Genomic DNA, 22,107 nt, shown 5'->3' with positions numbered 1-22,107 from the left:
TCATTAACCGTTAGCCGGATTAAATTCAACAACATACGGTGATCGTTACATAAATAGTCATATTAAACATTCATGAAAATACAAGTGTCTCACATTGGTAGAAAGCCTAGAATCTTGCTAATCCAACTGCGTTGTCAGATTTAAAAAAGGATTTACTGCGAAAGAATACGATGCAATTATCTGAGAACAAAGCCCCATAAAAAAAAAATTCAACACAGGCGTAACAACATCACAAATTGCAATAGAATAAATAGTTTACCTTTGACGATCTTCCTCTGTTTGCAATCCCAATGCTCATTGTTACACAATGAATGGTCTTTTGTTTGATAAAATCAATTTTTATAGCCTAACACGAAACATTTTGTGAAACGCTTGTGTCGTGAATTCCGTCTAATTCCATTTTCGACGACACATTCGATGTCAATACACACACTAAATGTGACTTTATCCAGTCATGTTTGGTTTCATTGCAATCAACTGGTTTGTTTGTAACACAACCAAACGTGATGGGTAACTTCGCCTGACGTATTGACTGAAAGAAACCGATTTGAAGACCGATTTGTGCACCAATGATATGACCGCTGTTTCGTTGATTGACTGTATTTTAACCCAATGACCACTGATCGTCTTGAAATCTAGCTGGGTAGATAGCCAATGACCTAAACGGGTAGATAGCCAATGACCTAAACGGCAATATGTAATGTTTATGTGTTGGAAGACCATCCCATGTAGTAAACTCCGGCGTAAAGAGGGTCATTCGCCATTGAAGATTCATACCGGAAGGAGCCACGCATGTTACGCACAGCATTATTTTGGTAAAGCGCATCTTCAGCTGTTTATATATCAATCAGTATGGCGACTAAGTCAGGGAAAGCCTATATATACAGTCTAAAGTCTAGATATACAGATGTACACACAATTTTAGAAGAAATTGATCGGGAAAGTGAGACAGAGATTGTTGGAGGACGATTCATTCCCAAATGGAGGAATATTTTTTGAACGGAGAGGACATCGTTTTGGACTGGTAAGTTCTTCTCATGCTAATGCCGTTGATTGAAATTAATAATATAAAATATTATTTGTGATTTTTTGTAGCAATATATATAAATGTAATGAAATGTGTAAAGTACACGTTGGCTATACATTGTGGGTGGGGGTATGTTTGTATGTACTGACCCATATCCTATGTTTGTGTATTTACATATTGTGGATTAGAGGGTGCATAGCCGAGATGCGTGTCTGCCACCCCACCCCACCCCCACATGAAATAGCCTATTTGAGGCTGTTGAGGGGAGGGCAGGCCCACAACAATGGCCAAAGTGAAATGGAGACAGAAGATACAGCTGGTCTGCTGTAATATAATAAAGACAGTAGACATAGCTGGTCTGTCATAATATAATAGAGACAGTAGATCTAGCTGAAATGTCATAATATAAAATAGACAGTAGATCTAGCTGGTCTGTCATAATATAAATGAGACAGTAGATCTAGCAGGTATATAATAATATATTCAACCTTATATATTCAACCTCCCTGTACTCTATATACAGTGCCTTGCGAAAGTATTCGGCCCCCTTGAACTTTGCGACCTTTTGCCACATTTCAGGCTTCAAACATAAAGATATAAAACTGTATTTTTTTGTGAAGGATCAACAACAAGTGGGGCACAATCATGAAGTGGAATGACATTTATTGGATATTTCAAACTTTTTTAACAAATCAAAAACTGAAAAATTGGGCGTGCAAAATTATTCAGCCCCTTTACTTTCAGTGCAGCAAACTCTCTCCAGAAGTTCAGTGAGGATCTCTGAATGATCCAATGTTGACCTAAATGACTAATGATGATAAATACAATCCACCTGTGTGTAATCAAGTCTCCGTATAAATGCACCTGCACTGTGATAGTCTCAGAGGTCCGTTAAAAGTGCAGAGAGCATCATGAAGAACAAGGAACACACCAGGCAGGTCCGAGATACTGTTGTGAAGAAGTTTAAAGCCGGATTTGGATACAAAAAGATTTCCCAAGCTTTAAACATCCCAAGGAGCACTGTGCAAGTGATAATATTGAAATGGAAGGAGTTTCAGACCACTGCAAGTCTACCAAGGCCTTGGCCGTCCCTCTAAACTTTCAGCTCGTACAAGGAGAAGACTGATCAGAGATGCAGCCAAGAGGCCCATGATCACTCTGGATGAACTGCAGAGATCTACAGCTGAGGTGGGAGACTCTGTCCATAGGACAACAATCAGTCGTATATTGCACAAATCTGGCCTTTATGGAAGAGTGGCAAGAAGAAAGCCATTTCTTAATGATATCCATAAAAAGTGTTGTTTAAAGTTTGCCACAAGCCACCTGGGAGACACACCAAACATGTGGAAGAAGGTGCTCTGGTCAGATGAAACCAAAATTGAACTTTTTGGCAACAATGCAAAACGTTATGTTTGGCGTAAAAGCAACACAGCTCATCACCCTGAACACACCATCCCCACTGTCAAACATGGTGGTGGCAGCATCATGTTTTGGGCCTGCTTTTCTTCAGCAGGGACAGGGAAGATGGTTAAAATTGATGGGCAGATGGATGGAGCCAAATACAGGACCATTCTGGAAGAAAAACTGATGGAGTCTGCAAAAGACCTGAGACTTGGACGGAGATTTGTCTTCCAACAAGACAATGATCCAAAACATAAAGCAAAATCTACAATAGAATGGTTCAAAAATAAACATATCCAGGTGTTAGAATGGCCAAGTCAAAGTCCAGCACTGAATCCAATCGAGAATCTGTGGAAAGAACTGAAAACTGCTGTTCACAAATGCTCTCCATCCAACCTCACTGAGCTCGAGCTGTTTTGCAAGGAGGAATGGGAAAAGAAATTTAGTCTCTCGATGTGCAAAACTGATAGAGACATACCCCAAGCGACTTACAGCTGTAATTGCAGCAAAAGGTGGCGCTACAAAGTATTAACTTAAGGGGGCTGAATAATTTTGCACGCCCAATTTTTCAGTTTTTGATTTGTTAAAAAAGTTTGAAATATCCAATAAATATCATTCCACTTCATGATTGTGTCCCACTTGTTGTTGATTCTTCACAAAAAAACCGTACAGTTTTATATCTTCATGTTTGAAGCCTGAAATGTGGCAAAAGGTCGCAAAGTTCAAGGGGCAAATACTTTCGCAAAGCACTGTATATACTCTGTGCCTTATCCTTTATAGTATCCTAACAGGCTTTGAGTGAACAGTCTTCCATGGTCTACTGCAGTGGTTCCCAAACTTTTTATTGTCCAGTACCCCTTCAAATATTTAACCTCCAGCTGCGTACCCCTTCTAGCACCAGGATCAGCGCACTCTCAAATGTTGTTTTTTGCCATCATTGTAAGCCTGCTACACACACGCTATACGATACATTTTTTAAACATAAGATTGAGTGTGTTTTTGTCACAGCCCGGCTCGTGGGAAGTGACCAAGAGCTCTTATAGGACCAGGGCACAAATAATAATATAATTACAATAATCAATCATTTAGCTTTTTATTTAGCCATCTTACTGTACATATAAAATGTATTTGTTCATCAAATTGTGAAAAACCCACCACAGGTTAATGAGAAGGGTGTGCTTGAAAGGATGCAATACATGTTATCTGCAATGTTGTTTATTGGAGAGTCTCAGTCTTAAATCATTTTCCACACACAGTCTGTGCCTGTATTTAGTTTTCATGCTCGTGAGGGCCGGGAATCCACTCTCACATATGTAAAGGGCTCACTGTCTTAAAATGCATCCAACCTCACTGTTGCAAAGACAGGATACCCCACATCAAATCTGTCTTGTTGTTGATTCTTCACAAAAAATACATAAATTCAGCACGATTTTCCAAGACAGGATACTCTGAGCGCAGCCCTGACAGAAATCTGGCAGTGGCTTCTGATTAAATTCAATTTTGACAGAACAGCTTGTTGCAATTTCCATGAGGCTCTCTTGTTCAGATATCGGTAAGTGGACTGAAGGCAGGGCATGAAAGGGATAACGAATCCAGTTGTTTGTGTCGTCCGTTTCTGGAAAGTACCTGCGTAAATGCGCACCCAGCTCACTCAGATGCTTCACTAAATCACATTTGACATCCGTAAGTTAATTGGCACACAAAAAATCATACAATGATGGAAAAACCTGTGAGTTGTCCTTGTTAATGCAGACAGAGAAGACCTCCAGCTTCTTAATCATAGCCTCAATTTAGTCCCGCACATTGAATATAGTTGCGGAGAGTCCCTGTAATTCTAGATTCAAATTATTCAGGCGAGGAAAAACATCACCCAGATAGGCCAGTCGTGTGAGAAACTCGTAATCATGCAAGCTGTCAGACAAGTGACAATTATTGTCAGTAAAGAAAACTTTAAGCTCGTCTCTCATTTTTTTAAACGTGTCAATACTTTGCCCCTTGATAACCAGCGCACTTCTGTATGTTGTAAAAGCGTTACATGGTCGCTGACCATATCATTGCATAAACAGAAAATACACGAGAGTTCAGGGGCCTTGCTTTAACAAAGCTAAACATTTTCACTGTAGTGTCCAAAACATCTTTCAAGCTGTTAGGCATTCCCTTGGCAGCAAGAGCCTCTCGGTGGATGCTGCATTGTACCCAAGTGGCTTCAGGAGCAGCTGCTTGCACACGCATTACCACTCCACTATGTCTCCCTGTCATGGCTTTTACTTGTTAATTTGCTGAACACTAGATGGTTTAAGTACATTTTTTGTATAGCCCCATTGGAAAATCTAAATGCAAATGAAAATTTGAAAATGTGAATCACGTTTTTATTTGGTGTAGCCCTGATGGCATTGCGCGTACCCCTGGGGGAATAGCTGGTCTATTGTATTTGGCTGTTGGCAGTTTTACTCGTAACCTGAGCTCAGTTTGTAGAACATGGAACTTGCAATGCCAGGGTTGTGGGTTTGATTCCCACGGGGGACCAGTACAAATGAAAATGTATGCGCTCACTACTGTAATGACTAAATTGTAAAAATAAATATATACTGTACTCTCTGAAAATTACAATCCTTATTGTAAATCTATTAGTCTAGAATATTTACTTTGAACAGACAAAAACTGTGGCTAGATTTTCAATGTACAGTAATTGTGCTATTTGCCCACTGTAATTGTTGTTATGGGAGACTGTTCTATTTACCTTTACTGGATATAAAGTGTGAATACTGTACCTTTACTAATGCAATACAGTACCTACCTGTGTCTTCATTCTGGACATTATTGTTTTAATTTTGCTCTGTATTTCTGACTCTGAACATAAACTCAGGACCCTGTCTTTCAAAGATAATTCATAAAAATCCAAATAACTTCACAGATCTTCATTGTAAAAGGTTTAAACACTGTTTCCCATGCTTGTTCAATGAACCATAAACAATTAATGAACATGCACCTGTGGAACGGTCGTTAAGACACTAACAGCGTACAGACGGTATGCAATTAAGGTCACGTCACAGTTATGAAAAATAAGAACACTAAAGAGGCCTTTCTACTGACTCTGAAAATCACCAAAGGAAAGATGCCCAGGGTCCCTGCTCATCTGTATGAATGTGCCTTAGGCATGCTGCAAGGAGACATGAGGACTGCAGATGTGGCCAGGGCAATAAATTGCAATGTCCGTACTGTGATATGCCTAAGACAGCGCTACAGGCAGACAGGACGGACGACTGATCGTCCTCGCAGTGACCACGTGTAACAACACCTGCACAGGATCTGTACATTCGAACATCACACCTGCATTACAGGTACAGGATGGCAACAACAACTGCCTGAGTTACGCCAGGAACGCACAATCCCTCCATCAGGGCTCAGACTGTCTGCAATAGGCTGAGAGAGGCTGGACTGAGGGCTTGTAGGCAACAACATCAGCTATGGGCACAAACCCACCGTCGCTGGACCAGGCAGGACTGGCAAAAAGAGTCAAGGTTTTGTCTCACCAGGGGTGATGGTTGGATTCGCGTTTATCGTCGAAGGGATGAGCATTACACCAAAGCATGTACTCTGGAGCGGGATCCGTAATGGTCTGGGGCGGTGTGTCACAGCATCATCGGACTGAGCATGTTGTCATTGCAGGCAATCTCAACGCTGTGCGTAACAGGGAAGACATCCTCCTCCCTCATGTGGTACCCTTCCTGCAGGCTGGGAACTTGCAGGTGCCTTGGTGAAAGAGTGGGGTAACATCTCACAGCAAGAACTGGCAAATCTGGTGCAGTCCATGAGGAGGAGATGCACTGCAGTAATTAATGCAGCTGGTGGCCACACCAGATACTGACTGTTACTTTTGATTTTGACCCTCCCTTTGTTCAGGATCACATGATTCAATTTCTGTTAGTCACATGTCTGTGGAACTTGTTCAGCTTATGTCTCAGTTGTTGAATCAGGTTATGTTAATACAAATATTTACACATGTTAAGTTTGCTGAAAATAAACACAGTTGACAGTGAGAGGACGTTTCTTTTTTTGCTGAGTTTACTTGTAATAAGCTTTTTATTTTCACTCACCTACCTTTGGTGAAAACATACCTCTTCAGTTACCATATGAATGTGAGTGCATGCAACATAATTCAATACGGAAGATATATGTTGTATCGGCATGGAGTAAATTGCCTGATTGAGGGAATAACTGTAGAGATGATCTCCATGTTCTGTATATGTCCACAGAAGTTTGATTTGACTATACATTAGTGCGTGTCTATGAACGAGAAGATGCAGCTTTGCCAATCTATAATCTCAGTACACTGTTATTGTTTATGTGTTGCCTATCAATTGTTGAAAGTGCCTGTGGTGATCAATGTGCTTGTCTCAGTTTATTCAGTGGCCTGGGCCCAGATTCACAAAGCGTCTCGGATTAGGAGTGCTGATCTAGGACAATTTTTGCTTTTTAAATCGTAAAGAATAAGTGATTCTATATCAGCTCTCCTACTCTGAGACACTACGAATACGGGTCCTATTCATTACACACAGCAGCCTGTTGAGAGAATGTCCTTCTGCATCGCCACCAGGAGGTGTCACTAGTGAGCACTGCCTCAGACCCTGTTGAATGTAGTCACCTCTCAGCCTTTTTGTATGTGATCTATTTACTTGAACCCATGATACAGGCTCAATAAACAAAATGACCCTCAAGCTAGCTGTCAGACCTCTGTCTGTTGCATATCTCTCTCTCTGCAGGTTTTCATCTAGATTTTTCTTAGTTATATTATTGTGCCCTGCTCCCAGTGTTTTGTGCAAAATAACTAAGGTTATACCTTCAACGCGTTTGATGTCACTGTTGATTGACACTGTTTAGTGGTTGTTGCCCAACATGTTTGCAATACACTGTATATGCTCAGTTGGATCTGGTGATCCCATTCTTCACACAACACTTACAGCATTTCATTAAACAGCAACACCAACACACAAAGTTGCCATTACAGTTTCTTCCTAACACTTAATTTTGAACATTGTCATCTAGAGAATAATATAATTGTCATCACCACAGCTGGTTCAATTACTAAATTAATAGATGATAGTTCAGGAAAAGATGATGCCAAATTGTTTTAACTAACCTTCACTCTGCGTAATGTGACATTTGGTAAAAAATAATAATAATTCAACTCTAAATAATACAATAAATAACACATTTTTTGAAAAGGCCATGTCAACATGTACTGTACATTCCAGTTGCAGTTGTTACCACACAGCTGGTGCCAGTCTTGTGATTTGGTGAGCTCTAGGACCCTGGGAAGACCTGACTTCTGAGGGGACAGTGGAGTGTGTGTCTGTCTGAAAAAAAATCACACAGCTCACAATGTGTGACAGTCACTGCCATACACAGTGATAGAGTGAAAGGAGGAGGGTTGAGAGAGATAAAGGGCATCCTCTCACATCTATCAGGGACTTAGACACTATCCTGAGGGAAGTGAAGTGATCAACAGCTTCTACACACCATCTCTTACACTAGTTTCCCTCTGTTACCACAGCCTGGTTTGGATCAGGGATATTCCCTCTGGAGTACACCTATAATAGACACTGAACTTCAAAACCTCTGGACAACCCACTCTGGCTACCTCTACCTGGAACCCTGACCAGTGTGGAACTTGTCCTGCTCATCCAGTGGAAATACCCACTGTAACTGGTCTACTAGGACTTTTTCAGGTCTACTCATCTGAGGTTTCCTCACTAAAACAACCCTTGGGATATCCAGAAAGTACGACTCAAAAAATTATTATTTCTTTGAATTGGACTGGACATATCATCTAATATTATGGGTAGGTTCTGAGATTTATTTGATCATTTTACACATTTTCATTCATTTTTCCATCTCCATAACATACAGTACATCCGCCACAGGATGCATAGCTAACAGGTGTACATTCTGTTAGATGCACTGTGCACTTTTACATACATTGTGATCACTTGAACGTTTCATCACATTGTCATTGACGGGCTGAGAGTTGAGGGAACAAACTATTTTAAGTTATTGTTTTTTGGGGGAATGGGTTTTCTGCTTCAGGTCCATGCATACTGCAGTTATGTGTTTCAAAGTGAAGGTAATGTAAATGTCCAATGTATGTCTTATGAGATGTGCTCTTAAGAAATTACGTCTCATCTTTTCAGTAAAATATAATTATCCTGAAGGGAAATATAACAAATGTTTCTTCTATTCCATCTATTATCACTCATAATACACAGCCTTACCAAAAGTGTGCCTATACATCCATATTTAGCAACATTTCTAGTCAAATATCCATGTACAAAATGTTAATTTTAAGAAAAGGCTTTTTAATTTATTCACATTGAAGCAGATTTAACTGACTTCATCTCAGTGTGTTTCCCAGTTGACAGTATGTAACGGCGTTCTTCGTTTGTCGAAAGAAAGTCGGACCGAAATGCAGCGTGTTGGTTACTCATGTAGACACTGAACTTCTTTAATGGAACAAATGACGATACACGAAATAACTTATAAATACAAAAACAACAAAACGGAACGTGAAACCTATTACAGCCTATATGGTGAACACTACACAGAGACAGGAACAATCACCCACGAAATACAAAGTGAAACCCTGGCTACCTAAATACGGTTCCCAATCAGAGACAACGAGAATCACCTGACTCTGATTGAGAACCGCCTCAGACAGCCAAGCCTATACAACACCCCTACTCAGCCGCAATCCCAAATACCACAAAAACCCCACCATGAAATACAACAACATAAACCCATGTCACACACTGGCCTGACCAACTAATTAACGAAAACACAAAATACTAAGACCAAGGTGTGACAGAACCCCCCCCTAAGGTGCGGACTCCCGGACGCACCTCAAAACCATAGGGAGGGTCCGGGTGGGCGTCTGTCCATGGTGGCGGTTCCGGCTCGGGACGTGGACCCCACTCCATAAATGTCATAGTTCCTCCCCTTCGCGTCCTGGGATGATCCACCCTCGCCGCCGACCATGGCCGAATAGTCCTCACCCAGAACCCCACTGACCTGAGGAGCAGCTCGTGACTGAGGGGCAGCTCGTGACTGAGGGGCAGCTCGGGACTGAGGGGCAGCTCGGGACTGAGAGGAAGCCCAGTACTGAGAGGAAGCCCAGTACTGAGAGAAAGCCCAGTACTGAGAGGAAGCCCAGTACTGAGATGAAGCCCAGCCAGGCAGTTGAATCCGGCAGATCCTGGCTGACTGGCGGATCTGGAAGAGTCTGGTTGACTAGCAGATCTGGAAGAGTTTGGTTGACTGGCAGATCTGGAAGAGTCTGGCTGAATAGCAGATCTGGAAGAGTCTGGTTGACTGGCAGATCTGGAAGAGTCTGGCTGAATAGCAGATCTGGAAGAGTCTGGTTGACTGGCAGATCTGGAAGAGTCTGGCTGACTGGCAGATCTGGAAGAGTCTGGCTGACTGGCAGATCTGGAAGAGTCTGGCTGACTGGCAGATCTGGAAGAGTCTGGCTGACTGGCAGATCTGGAAGAGTCTGGCTGAATAGCAGATCTGGAAGAGTCTGGTTGAATGGCAGATCTGGAAGAGTCTGGCTGACTGGCAGATCTGGAAGAGTCTGGCTGACTGGCAGATCTGGAAGATTCTGGCTGACTGGCAGATCTGGAAGAGTCTGGCTGTCTGGCAGATCTGGAAGAGTCTGGCTGACTGGCAGATCTGGAAGAGTATGGCTGACTGGCAGATCTGGAAGAGTCTGGCTGACTGGCAGATCTGGAAGAGTCTGGCTGACTGGCAGATCTGGAAGAGTCTGGCTGACTGGCAGATCTGGAAGAGTCTGGCTGACTGGCAACTCCATGCAGACTGGCAACTCTGGCTGCTCCAAGCAGACTGACAGCTCTGGCTGCCCCATGCAGACTGGCAGCTCTAGCTGCTCCATGCAGACTGGCAACTCTGGCTGCTCCATGCAGACTGGCAGCTCTAGCTGCTCCATGCAGACTGGCAGCTCTGGCTGCTCCATGCAGACTGGCAGCTCTAGCTGCTCCATGCAGACTGGCAGCTCTGGCTGCTCCATGCAGACTGGCAGCTCTAGCTGCTCCATGCAGACTGGCAGCTCAGGCTGCTCCGAACAGGCAGGAGGCTCCGGCAGCGCTGTAGAGGAGGAAGGCTCTAGAAACGCTGAACAGGCGGGAGACTCCGACAGCGCAGGAGAGGGAGAAAGCACTGGCTGCGCTGAACAGGCGAGGCGCACTGAAGGCCTGGTGCGTGGTACTGGAACTGGTGGTACTGGATCGAGGACACGCATAGGAAGCCTGGTGCGGGGAGCTACCATCGGAGGACTGGTGTGTGAAGGTGGCACAGGATGGACTGGACTGTGAAGGTGTACTGGAGAGCCTGAGAGCAGGACTGGCACAGGACGTGCAAGGCTAGGTAGGTACACAGGAGGCCTAGTGCGTGAGGCTGGCACATTTGTCACCAGCCGACTAACACGCACCTCAGGATTAGCATGGAGCGCTGACCCAGGTGCCATTAAATCCCCGACACGCTCCGTCGGACGAATCTTATACCTAAAGCACCAAACTAGCAACTCCCTCATTACTCTCTCCTCCAATTTCCCCATTAACTCCTTCACAGTCTCTGCTTCGCTCACCTCCAACACCGGTTCTGGTCTCCTTCTTGGCTCCTCACAATAAACAGGGAGAGTTGGCTCAGGTCTGTCTCCTGACTCAGCCACTCTCCCTCTGAGTCCCCCCCCCAAGAAATTTTTGGGGCTGATTTTCTGGTTTCGCTCTGCGCCGCCGTGTCACTCTTTTCGACTCCATTTTCCTATAGCCCTCTTCGCACTGCTCCAGCGAATCCCAGGCGGACTCCGGCACTCTCTCTGGGTCGGCCGCCCACCTGTCTATTTCTTCCCACGTCGTATATTCCAATCCTCTGCTGTCCATAACGTCCTCCCTTCGCTGCTCCATCTGCCTGTTAACACGCTGCTCGGTCCGTGTGTGGTGGGTGATTCTGTAACAGCGTTCTTCGTTTGTCGAAAGAAAGTCAGACCGAAATGCAGTGTGTTGGTTACTCATGTTCTTTAATGGAACAAATGACGATACACGAAATAACTTATAAATACAAAAACAACAAAACGGAACGTGAAACCTATTACAGCCTATCTGGTGAACACTACACAGAGACAGGAACAATCACCCACGAAATACAAAGTGAAACCCTGGCTACCTAAATACGGTTCCCAATCAGAGACAACGAGAATCACCTGACTCTGATTGAGAACCGCCTCAGGCAGCCAAGCCTATACAACACCCCTACTCAGCCGCAATCCCAAATACTACAAAAACCCCACCATGAAATACAACAACATAAACCCATGTCACACCCTGGCCTGACCAACTAATTAACGAAAACACAAAATACTAAGACCAAGGCGTGACACAGTAGCTGTGCAGTGACATATCGAGCTGACATGGAGGGATAGTGAGGGGGACATCGGAAGGACAAGCATGGGTGACTCACGTCTCTCAAAAAAAAGTGCTTGTCTGTAAGAGCCATTGAACACAGTTCACTGGGCCTTCAGTGTAAAACATACTGGCGCCGAAGGGTAGGGCTGCCGTCTTATCAGCTCTCAACCAATCATGCTATTTTGTTTGTGTTTTTGCATTGTTCATAACTTGTTTTGTACATAATGTTGCTGCTACTGTCTCTTATGACCAGAAAAGAGCTCCTGGACATCAGAACGGGGATTATTCACCTCAAATTGGACGAGGAGTTCTTCTTAAATGAGTCGGGATATACTGCAGACACCCTACCAGGACCCGATCCCCGTGATTCACTGCAGAAGGAAACGGAGAGTTTGAGGCAAAAGATCGGGGTGCCCTCGAGGATCAGGCAATGAGTGGCTAATCTGCCCTTGCCTTCCATTCTGCTAGCTAACATTCAATCACTGGAAAATAAATGGGACGAATTGAAAGCACGTATATCTTACTAACGGGACATTAAAAACTGTAATATGTTTCACAGAGTCGTGGCTGAAAGACGACATTAAGAACTTACAGCTGGAACAGAACAGACACTCTATCGGCAAGACAGTACAGCAGCCTCTGGTAAGGCATGGGGTGGAGGCCTAGGCATTTATGTAAACAACAGCTGGTGCATGATATCTAAAGAAGTCTCAAAGTTTTGCTCGCCTGAGGTAGAGTATCTCATGATAAGCTGTAGACCACACTATCTACCTAAAGAGTTTTCATCTGTATTTTTGTAGCTGTTTTACATACCACCACAGAGTGAGGTTGGCACTAAAATGTCACAAAATTAGCTGTATTCCGCCATAAGCAAACAGGAAAACCCTCATCCAGATGCGGTGCTCCTAGTGGCTGGTGACTTTAATGCAGGGAAACATAAATCAGTTTAACGAATTTCTATCAGCATGTAAAATGTGCAACCAGGGGGAAAATAATTCTAAACTACCTTTACAAGCAAGCATTACTGAACTACAGGCCTGTTTTGCTAGCACAGACTGGAATGTGTACCGGGATTCTTCCAATGGCATTGAGGAGTACACCACATCAGTCACTGGCTTTATCAATTAGTGCATTGAGGACGTCGTCCCCACATTGACTGTACGTACATACCCGAACCAGAAGCCATGGATTACAGGCAACATTTGCACTGAGCTAAAGGGTAGAGCTGCCGCTTTCAAGGAGCGGGACTCTAACCTGTAAGTTTATAAGAAATCCCGCTATGCCCTCCGACAAACCATCAAACAGGCAAAGCGTCAATACAGGACCAAGATCGAATCGTATTACACCAGCTCCGACGCTCGTCGGATGTGGCAGGGCTTGCAAACTATTACAGTCTACAAAGGGAAGCACAGCCAAGAGCTGTCCAGTGACACGAGCCTACCAGACGAGCTAAATAACTTCTATGCTCGCTTTGAGGCAAGTAACACTGAAACATGCATGAGAGCATCAGCTGTTCTGGATGACTGTGTGATCACGCTCTCCACAGCCAATGTGAGTAAGACCTTTTAACTTCTTGAAACTCCCCATCCCGGATCCGGGTTTGTGACTAAAGCCTCAGGCTCATTAGCATAACGCAACGTTAACGATTTCTGAAAATCGCAAATAAAATGAAAATAATGCGTCTGCTCTCAAGCTTAGCCTTTTCTTAACAACACTGTCATCTCAGATTTTCAAAATATGCTTTTGAACCATAGAAATTGACTAATTTGTGTTACAGTATGCAAAGCTAGCATAGCATTTTGAGTAGCATGTAGCACGCAACATTTTCACAAAAACCAGATAAAATAATAAATATAAAATAAAATAAATAAAATCATTTACCTTTGAAGAGCTTCTGATGTTTTCAATGAGGAGACTCTCAGTTACATACCAAATGCGCAGTGTTCTTCCCGCTCAGCCCAGTCAAAACTGTTCGCTGCTCTGGCCCCCCAATGGTGGAACAAACTCCCTCACGACGCCAGGACAGCGGAGTCAATCACCACCTTCCGGAGACACCTGAAACCCCACCTCTTCAAGGAATACCTAGGATAAGATAAGTAATCCTTCTCACCACCCCCCCTTAATGATTTAGATGCACTATTGTAAAGTGGCTGTTCCACTGGATGTCAGAAGGTGAATTCACCAATTTGTAAGTCGCTCTGGATAAGAGCGTCTGCTAAATGACTTAAATGTAAAATGTAAATGTGTTTCCTGAAAGCGTCTGTGTGTAGGAGAAATCGTTCCGTTTTCTACATTGCGTCTGGCTACCGAAACGAACCGAAAATTCAGTCACCTACAACGTAAAACTTTTTCCGGATTAACTACATAATATCGACCGAAACATGGCAAACGTTGTTTGGAATCAGTCCTCAAGGTGTTTTTTCACATATCTCTTCATTGACATGCAGTTCGTGGAAGCTTGCTTTCCTCTCTGTATCGCATGGAAAAATACTGGCAGGTGACTTTTGCGCACCAATTTCGGCGCAGGACACCGGGCGGACACGTGGTAAATGTGGTCTCTTATGGTCAATCTTCCAATGATCTGCCCACAAATACGTCACAATGCTGCAGACACCTTGGGGAAACGACAGAAAGGGTTGACTCACTCCTCTTGCATTCACAGCCATATAAGGAGACCATGGAAAACAGAGCCTCAAAAATCCTTGTCATTTCCTGGATGCCATCTCATCTTGGTTTTGCCTGAAGCTCACGTTCTAGGGGACGCACAGAGAATATTTGTATTTCTGGACACGTCAGAGTGTTTTCTTTAGAACGGTAGCAATTATATGCATAGTCGAGCATCTTTTTGTGACAAAATATCTTGTTTAAAACGGGAACGTTTTTCATCCAAAAATGAAATAGCGCCCCCATAGATGTAAGAGGTTAACAGGTCAACATCCACAAGGCCGCAGGGCCAGACGTATTACCAGGACGTGTACTGCAATCACGCACTGACAAACTAGCAAGTGTCTTCACTGAGTCTGTAATACCAACATGTTTCAAGCAGACCACCATAGTCCCTGTGCCCAAGAACACTAAGATAACCTGCATAAATGACTACCAACCCATAGCACTCACGTCTGTAGCTGTGCTTTGAAAGGCTGGTCATGGCTCACATTAACACCATTATTATCCCAAAACCCACTCCAATTTGCATACTGCACCAACAAATCTACAGATGATACAATCTATATTACACTCCACACTACCCTTTCCCACCTGGACAAAATGAACACATATGTGAGAATGCTATTCATTGACTACAGCTCAGCATTCAACACCAAAGTGCCCTCAATGCTCATCAATAAGCTAAGGACCCTGGGACTAAACACCTCCCTCTGCAACTGAATCCTGGACTTCCTGACGGGCTACCCCCAGGTGGTGAGGGTAGGTAACAACACATCCACCATGCTGATCTTCAACACGAGGGCCCCTCAGGGGTGTGTGCTCAGTCCCCTCCTGTACTCCCTGTCACTCATGACTGCACGGCCAACACCATCATTAAGTTCGCTGATGACACAACAGTAGTAGGCCTGATCACCGACAACGATGAGATAGCCTATAGGGAGGAGGTCAGAGACCTGACTGTGTGGTTCAAGGACAACAACCTCTCCCTCAACATGATCAAGACAAAGGAGATGATTGTGGACAGGGCTGTAGTGGAGCAGGTTGAGAGCTTCAAGTTCCTTGGCATCCACATCACCAACAAACTAACATGGTCCAAGCACACCAACACAGTCATGAAGAGTGCACGACATAACGTATTCTCCCTTAGGAGACTGAAAAGATTTGGCATGGGTCCTCAGATCCTCAAAAGGTTTTACAGTTGCACCATCGAGAGCATCCTGACGGGTTGCATTACTGACTGGTATGGCATCTGCGCCGACCGCAAGGCACTACAGAGGGTAGTGTGTACGGCCCAGTACCTCACTGCCCCCACCCCAACCCCCCTCCCATACGCTGCAGCTACTCTCTGTTATTATCTATGCATAGAAACTTTAATAACACTACCTGCATGTACACAATTACCTCAATTGCCTTGACACCGTTGCTCCCGCACATTGACACTGTACCCCCTGTATATAGCCCCTGTATATAGACCCTGTATATTGCCACGCTATTGTTATTTACTGCTGCTCTTTAATTATTTGTTTTTCTAATCTCTGACTTTTTTTAGGTTTTTCTTTAAACTGCATGGTTGGTTAAGGACTTGTAAGTAAGCATTTCACTGTAAGGTCTGTTGTATTCGGCGCATGTGACAAATACAATTTGATTTGATTTATTTTCTTCAAGGATTTTTTTTTTTGCATTGTAATTTTAGAAAATGTCCATAATATATCTGCAGTAATAGTGGAATTATAATGTTTCACAGTATTTCTTACCCACCAGTGTTGTGATTGACTATGATATTTGCATATTGATTTCTCCTGCCAGGATGGCATTTGTTGTCAGAATGGGAATGCTGCTCTGTCATTTCCTGGTTGCCAAAATGTTACAGTTCCCTCAATTTGAGTTTATGTGAGAATATAAGCACTTTATAGTGTAGAGAGTCATTGTACCATCTAAATCGCTGTGAAATATATTTTCAACAACAAAAATATAATGTATTTTCAGCTGTTTGAAGTTGGTGGTTCAAAACCGAAAGTAAAGGACTCAAGCGTGTCTCCGACCATGTTACTGGGAAATGGGACGAGGGAGAAATTCTGAGAAGTGTTTCACTCTTTCTCCTGTCTAAAGTAAACACACCGTTCTGAGAGAAAAAAAACAACGACTTTAGTAAGTCAAAAGGCAAGGATAGATTTCCTATGTGAGTGGAAGGTTGATGTTGGTCAGTGTTTGGATCGAAAGGAGAGCAGACTTACATAACCCTGCATTTATGGGTAACAACATCACATTCACTCAATTGGCCTGGTGCCCCACACCGTATCTAATGTGCCCATTACTATGATCTATTTTGTGTTCCCCAAATCCATGCTATACAAACACACCATGTAGCAAGGAGTAAGGATTATATGTATCAGACAAACTGTTGTAAGTGCATTTATCTGAATCAACTTGTACATCTGTTTTTCTTATCAAAACAGTAAAAATGCATGTATTCTCAGTTCTTAATGGTTTTACGTCCATGTGATCTGGTAGTTTGGCTTGTCCAATAACCTCCAAGCAGCTTCAGGCCAGGGCAGGGATCCCCTTACGACTATAATGCTCTAGAAATGTAATCATATCCAACATTTTACAAACTAATTTGCTTTGTTTTCTTTTTGGCTAAACGTTGTTATTATATTCTATTATATCTGACTGATGTGTTTGGAGAAGTTTTTCTAATCAAAGTGAAATTATATAATTGAGAAAGAATATCAATAAATGTAGACTTGAGAGATGACTCAGGTACATTTATTGGTAAGTGTTGTGACATGCTGTTGGACATGAACAAAGGTAGTGAGCAACTGAAACCCTCAGGCTTACCAAAACTCTTTGTTTTCCCTCTCTTATCTTCAGTACACACACATACTGTAGTGTAGTGTAGGATTGGCCTGAATCGGAGATAGTTGCTTTAACATAGACGCAGCTATTCTTACTTTTATCCTAAATGTTAGTCTCAGCCCTGTTAAAGTACACAAAAATACACACTTTTATTGATCATAGTGATTCAGGAGTTGCATTAAAACAGGGTTATATACCCCACCAACATTAGACAACTATACAAAAATCCATAAAATTGCAGAATTTTAGTTTTTTAAATCTTTATTTAACTAGGCAAGTCAGTTAAGAACAAATTATTATTTTCAATGACAGCCTAGGAACAGTGCCTGTTCAGGGGCAGAACAACAGATTTTGTACCTTGTCAGCTTGGGGATTTGAACTTGCAACCTTTCAGTTGCTAGTCCAATGCTCTAACCACTAGGCTACGCTGCCACCCCCAGTCAACCAAATCAATGATGAGAGAATAGTCAGATTAACTGATAATGGACACAGACATGGTGGTGTAGCAGGATGATCAGAATGCCGTGAACCAAGAGGTTGTGGATTCAAATCCCAAGTGAGGACATGTTGAATAATATTTACTGTATTAATGAACATGCGCAATGTAATCATGTATGTCACAGTGAGTCAAACACACTAGGTTGAAAACACAATGTTAAAAGCATTGTTTGTGTGTGTCACTAACCTTGCCAACAAACAAAGGGCTGTGAATGGATCAGTGCTTCACCAATCAGAGTGTTGATTGGCTCAGCCACAGTAACAAGGTGTGATGATAATGATGAAAATTATTTTGGGGGTAGAACGTTTCTGTGGGACCGTCAGGCGACGTCCTGATGCCTGATACACAGGAATATTCTTGCAACATTCCCATGAAACGTGTCTAGAATATTAACATATCATATTCTGAGAATATGGCAACCATGTTCTGTATATGTTTGGTGACATTTCAAGATCATATAATTTTTGTAATTGTGTTTTTGTCTCTCTAACAGGACATATCCTAAAAAGAGGAGAAAGTAAACATTGCAATGGGGCCTTCTGCTGTAATGATGACTAGTCTTCTGTGAACTATGGAGAAGTCTGGTCCGATGCTGGCTTCTATTCCCAATCGCACAGGGGCCAACCTCACAACCAGCCTATGGGGACCCAACCCCACAGTTCCTGCAGAGGTGGGAGTGGTCACCGGCTCCCAGTCTCAGATCAAGGATCTGATTGGGCTGTTTGCAATGGTGACCCTTAACCTCATCGCCCTATTGGCTAACACTGGAGTCATGGTGGCCATAGCCCGCGCCCCTCACCTGAAGAGGTTTGCCTTTGTGTGCCACCTGTGTGCAGTGGACCTGCTGTGTGCCATCCTCCTCATGCCTCTGGGCATTATCTCTAACTCACCCTTCTTCGGCACTGTGGTGTTCACCGTGCTGGAGTGCCAGGTCTACATCTTCCTCAACGTGTTCCTCATCTGTGCCTCCATCCTCACCATCACCGCCATCAGTGTGGAGCGTTACTACTACATCGTCCATCCTATGCGCTACGAGGTGAAGATGAGCATCAACCTGGCCATTGGCGTCATGCTCTTCATCTGGGTAAAGTCCATCCTGCTGGCCCTGGTCACCCTGTTTGGCTGGCCTGCCTACGGGGCCCACAGCTCCATCGCTGCCAACCACTGCTCCCTCCACTGGAGCCACAGTCGGCTGAGGAAGGTGTTCGCTGTGCTCTTCAGCGTGATGTGTTTCCTGCTACCCGCCGTGGTCATCTTCGCAGTCTACTGTAACGTGTACAAGGTTGCACGCTCGGCCGCCCTGCAGCACACACCCACACCTACCACATGGGCCTCGTCCAACCCGGCCAAACGTCCCAACCGTTCTGACTCCATCAACAGCCAGACAACCATCATCACAACCACCCGCAGCCTGCCCCAGAGACTATCCCCTGAGATGGCCTTCAGCGGGGGTAAGGCTGCCCTCACCCTGGTGATCATTGTGGGTCAGTTCCTGCTCTGCTGGCTACCTTACTTCTCCGTCCACTTGCACCTGTCCTTCAGCTCATCCCTGCAGAGCCCCGGAGATGTGGAGGAGGCTGTTACCTGGCTGGCCTACTCCTCCTTTGCTGTCAACCCTTTCTTCTATGGCCTGCTCAACAGGCAGATCAGGGAGGAGCTGGTCAAGTTCCGGCGCTGCTGTTCCTCCAGGCCGGTGGAGCTGGGTACCTCCAGCCACGAGGGCTCCCTGCAGGAGAACTTCCTCCAGTTCATTCAGAGGTCCAGCAACATGGCCGACACGCGCTCCAGCGGCGCCAACTCCAGCCCCAGGAACACTCTGGACCAGGGGGTCAGGATCCCTGGACAGATACCAGAGGAGCATGGCTAAACACAATGGACAACACACTTCAATATGGACTATTAATATTGACAGCCCTCTATTCTCGTAGCACCCAGAGTTTGTGACCTGACCAAGGCAAACTCTGGGGCCTAGTTAACGTCGAAATGGCCCTGTGGTTTTTCTGATCCGGTTACATGCTCAGAAAAAATACTATACTTCATGTATGCCTCTGAGTAGGGGCTTATTATTTATTGGTATAATGGGATTTATTCAGGTAATGTCTCCAACACAAGATCATAGTGTTGTTGTTTTAATGTGAAATATATAATTATTGTTGCAGAATTTCATTGACATTACCCTTTACTGTTGTTTCATTACAAAACTTTATGTAAAAATGTATGATTATTTGATGATTAGTTTGTATGAATTGTATGTTGTGAAATAACATTTATTTGAGTTTACTGATGTTTCCAATGAACAGTGAGGAATGCTGTAGGAATACTGATATTTTCACCTTTTACAGCGGCCATGTAAAGGTTCTTATTAACGTTCTATTGATAACACATTATTTAAATAAAGTGACAAGCATCGGTACAATAGTAACAAAATCAATTCATCTTTTCTAATAATTCTATCCATCTTACCATGAAAAACAATGTGTCATGTGTAAGTATATACAGCTGAAGTCGGGAAGTTTACATACACTTAGGTTGGAGTCATTAAAACTCCTTTTCAACCACTCCACAAATTTCTTGTTAACAAACTATAGCTTTGGCAAGTCGGTTAGGACATCTACTTTGTGCAGGACACAAGTAATTGCTCCAACAATTGTTTACAAAGAGATTATTTCACTTAATTTAAAATGCACTGTATCTGTGCCTTTAAACAGCTTGGGAAATTCCAGAAAATTATGTTATGGCTTTTAGAAGCTTCTGTTAGGCTAATTTACATAATGTGAGTCAATTGGTGGTGTACCTGTGTATGTATTTCAAGGCCTACCATCAAACCCAGTGCCTCTTTGCTTGACATCATGGGAAAATCCAAAGAAATCAAGACCTCAGAAAAAAAATTGTAGACCTGCATAAGTCTGGTTCATCCTCGGGAGCCATTTCCAAATGCCTGAAGGTGCCACGTTCATCTGCACAAACATTAATCGTATTCAAGTATAAACACCATTGGACCACGCAGCTGTCATACCACTCAGGAAGGAAATGCCTTGTCTCCTAGAGATACATGTACTACTAAATGTACGAAAAGTACAAATCAATGCCAGAACAAAAGCAAAGGACCTTGTGAAGATGCTGGAGGAAACAGGTCCAAAAGTATCTATATCCACAGAAAAATGAGTTCTATATCGGCATAACCTGAAAGGCCGCTCAGCAAGGAAGAAGCCACTGCTCAAAAACCACCATAAAAAAGCCAGACTACGGTTTGCAACTGCACATGGTGACAAAGAGCGTACATTTTGGAAAAATATCCTCTGATCTGATGAAACAAATAGAACTGTTAAGTCATAATGACCATCGTTATGTTTGGAGGAAATAGGGGGAGGCTTGCAAGCCAAAGAACCTCATCCCAACCGTTAAGCACGGGGGTGGCAGAATCATGTTGTTGAGGTGCTTTGCTGCAGGAGGGACTGGTGCCCTTTGCAAAATAGATGGCATCATGAGATGGCATCAATGACCCCAAGCATACTTCCAAAGTTGTGGCAAAATGGCTTAAGGACAACAAAGTCAAGGTATTGGAGTGGCCATCACAAAACCCTGACCTCAATCCTATAGAAAATTTGTGGGCAGAACTGAAAAAGCGCGTGCGAACAAGGAGGCCAACAAACCTGACTCAGTTACACCAGCTCTGTCAGGAGGAATGGGCCAAAATTCTCCCAACTTATTGTGGGAAGCTTGTGGAAGGCTACCAGAAACGTTAAACAATTTAAAGGCAATGCTACCGAGTGTATGTAAACTTCTGACTCACTGGGAATTTTAATTTTACCTTTATTTAACCAGTTAAGAACACATTCTTATTTTCAATGATGGCCTGGGAACAGTGGGTTAACTGCCTGTTCAGGGGCAGAACGACAGATTTGTACCTTGTCAGCTCGGGGGTTTGAACTCACAACCTTCCGGTTACTAGTCCAATGCTCTAACCACTAGGCTACCCTGCCGCCCCGGAATGTGATGAAAGAAATAAAAACTGAAATAAATCATTCTCTCTACTATTGTTCTGACATTTCACATTCTTATAATAAAGGGGTGACCAAAGACAGACTTTTAATGCACAATTGTTACTTGGATTAAATGTCAGGATTTGTGAAAAACTGAATTTCAATGTATTTGTCTAAGGTGTATGTAAACTTCCGACTTCA

At 43.5% G+C, this 22,107-nt stretch overlaps 1 protein-coding gene across 1 annotated transcript; it reads left to right on the top strand.

Moving 5' to 3' along the window:
• Nucleotides 1-7,854: 7,854 nt before the first annotated feature.
• On the top strand, nucleotides 7,855-21,948 carry LOC135539933 (probable G-protein coupled receptor). Its single transcript, XM_064966202.1, has 2 exons — nucleotides 7,855-8,270; nucleotides 18,417-21,948. The coding sequence occupies exon 2, from the start codon at nucleotides 18,495-18,497 to the stop codon at nucleotides 19,788-19,790; it is 1,296 nt and encodes a 431-aa protein (XP_064822274.1). The 5' UTR covers nucleotides 7,855-8,270; nucleotides 18,417-18,494; the 3' UTR covers nucleotides 19,791-21,948.
• The last annotated feature ends 159 nt before the right edge of the window (nucleotides 21,949-22,107 follow it).

Source organism: Oncorhynchus masou, chromosome 5 (assembly GCF_036934945.1).
Source record: "Oncorhynchus masou masou isolate Uvic2021 chromosome 5, UVic_Omas_1.1, whole genome shotgun sequence".
NCBI classification, from domain to species: domain Eukaryota; kingdom Metazoa; phylum Chordata; class Actinopteri; order Salmoniformes; family Salmonidae; genus Oncorhynchus; species Oncorhynchus masou.
This window is presented reverse-complemented; position numbering and strand designations above follow the sequence as displayed.

Excerpts from the sequence above, each read along its gene's own strand:
- LOC135539933 (XM_064966202.1), top strand. The coding sequence starts at position 18,495 with ATGGAGAAGTCTGGTCCGATGCTGGCTTCTATTCCCAATCGCACAGGG.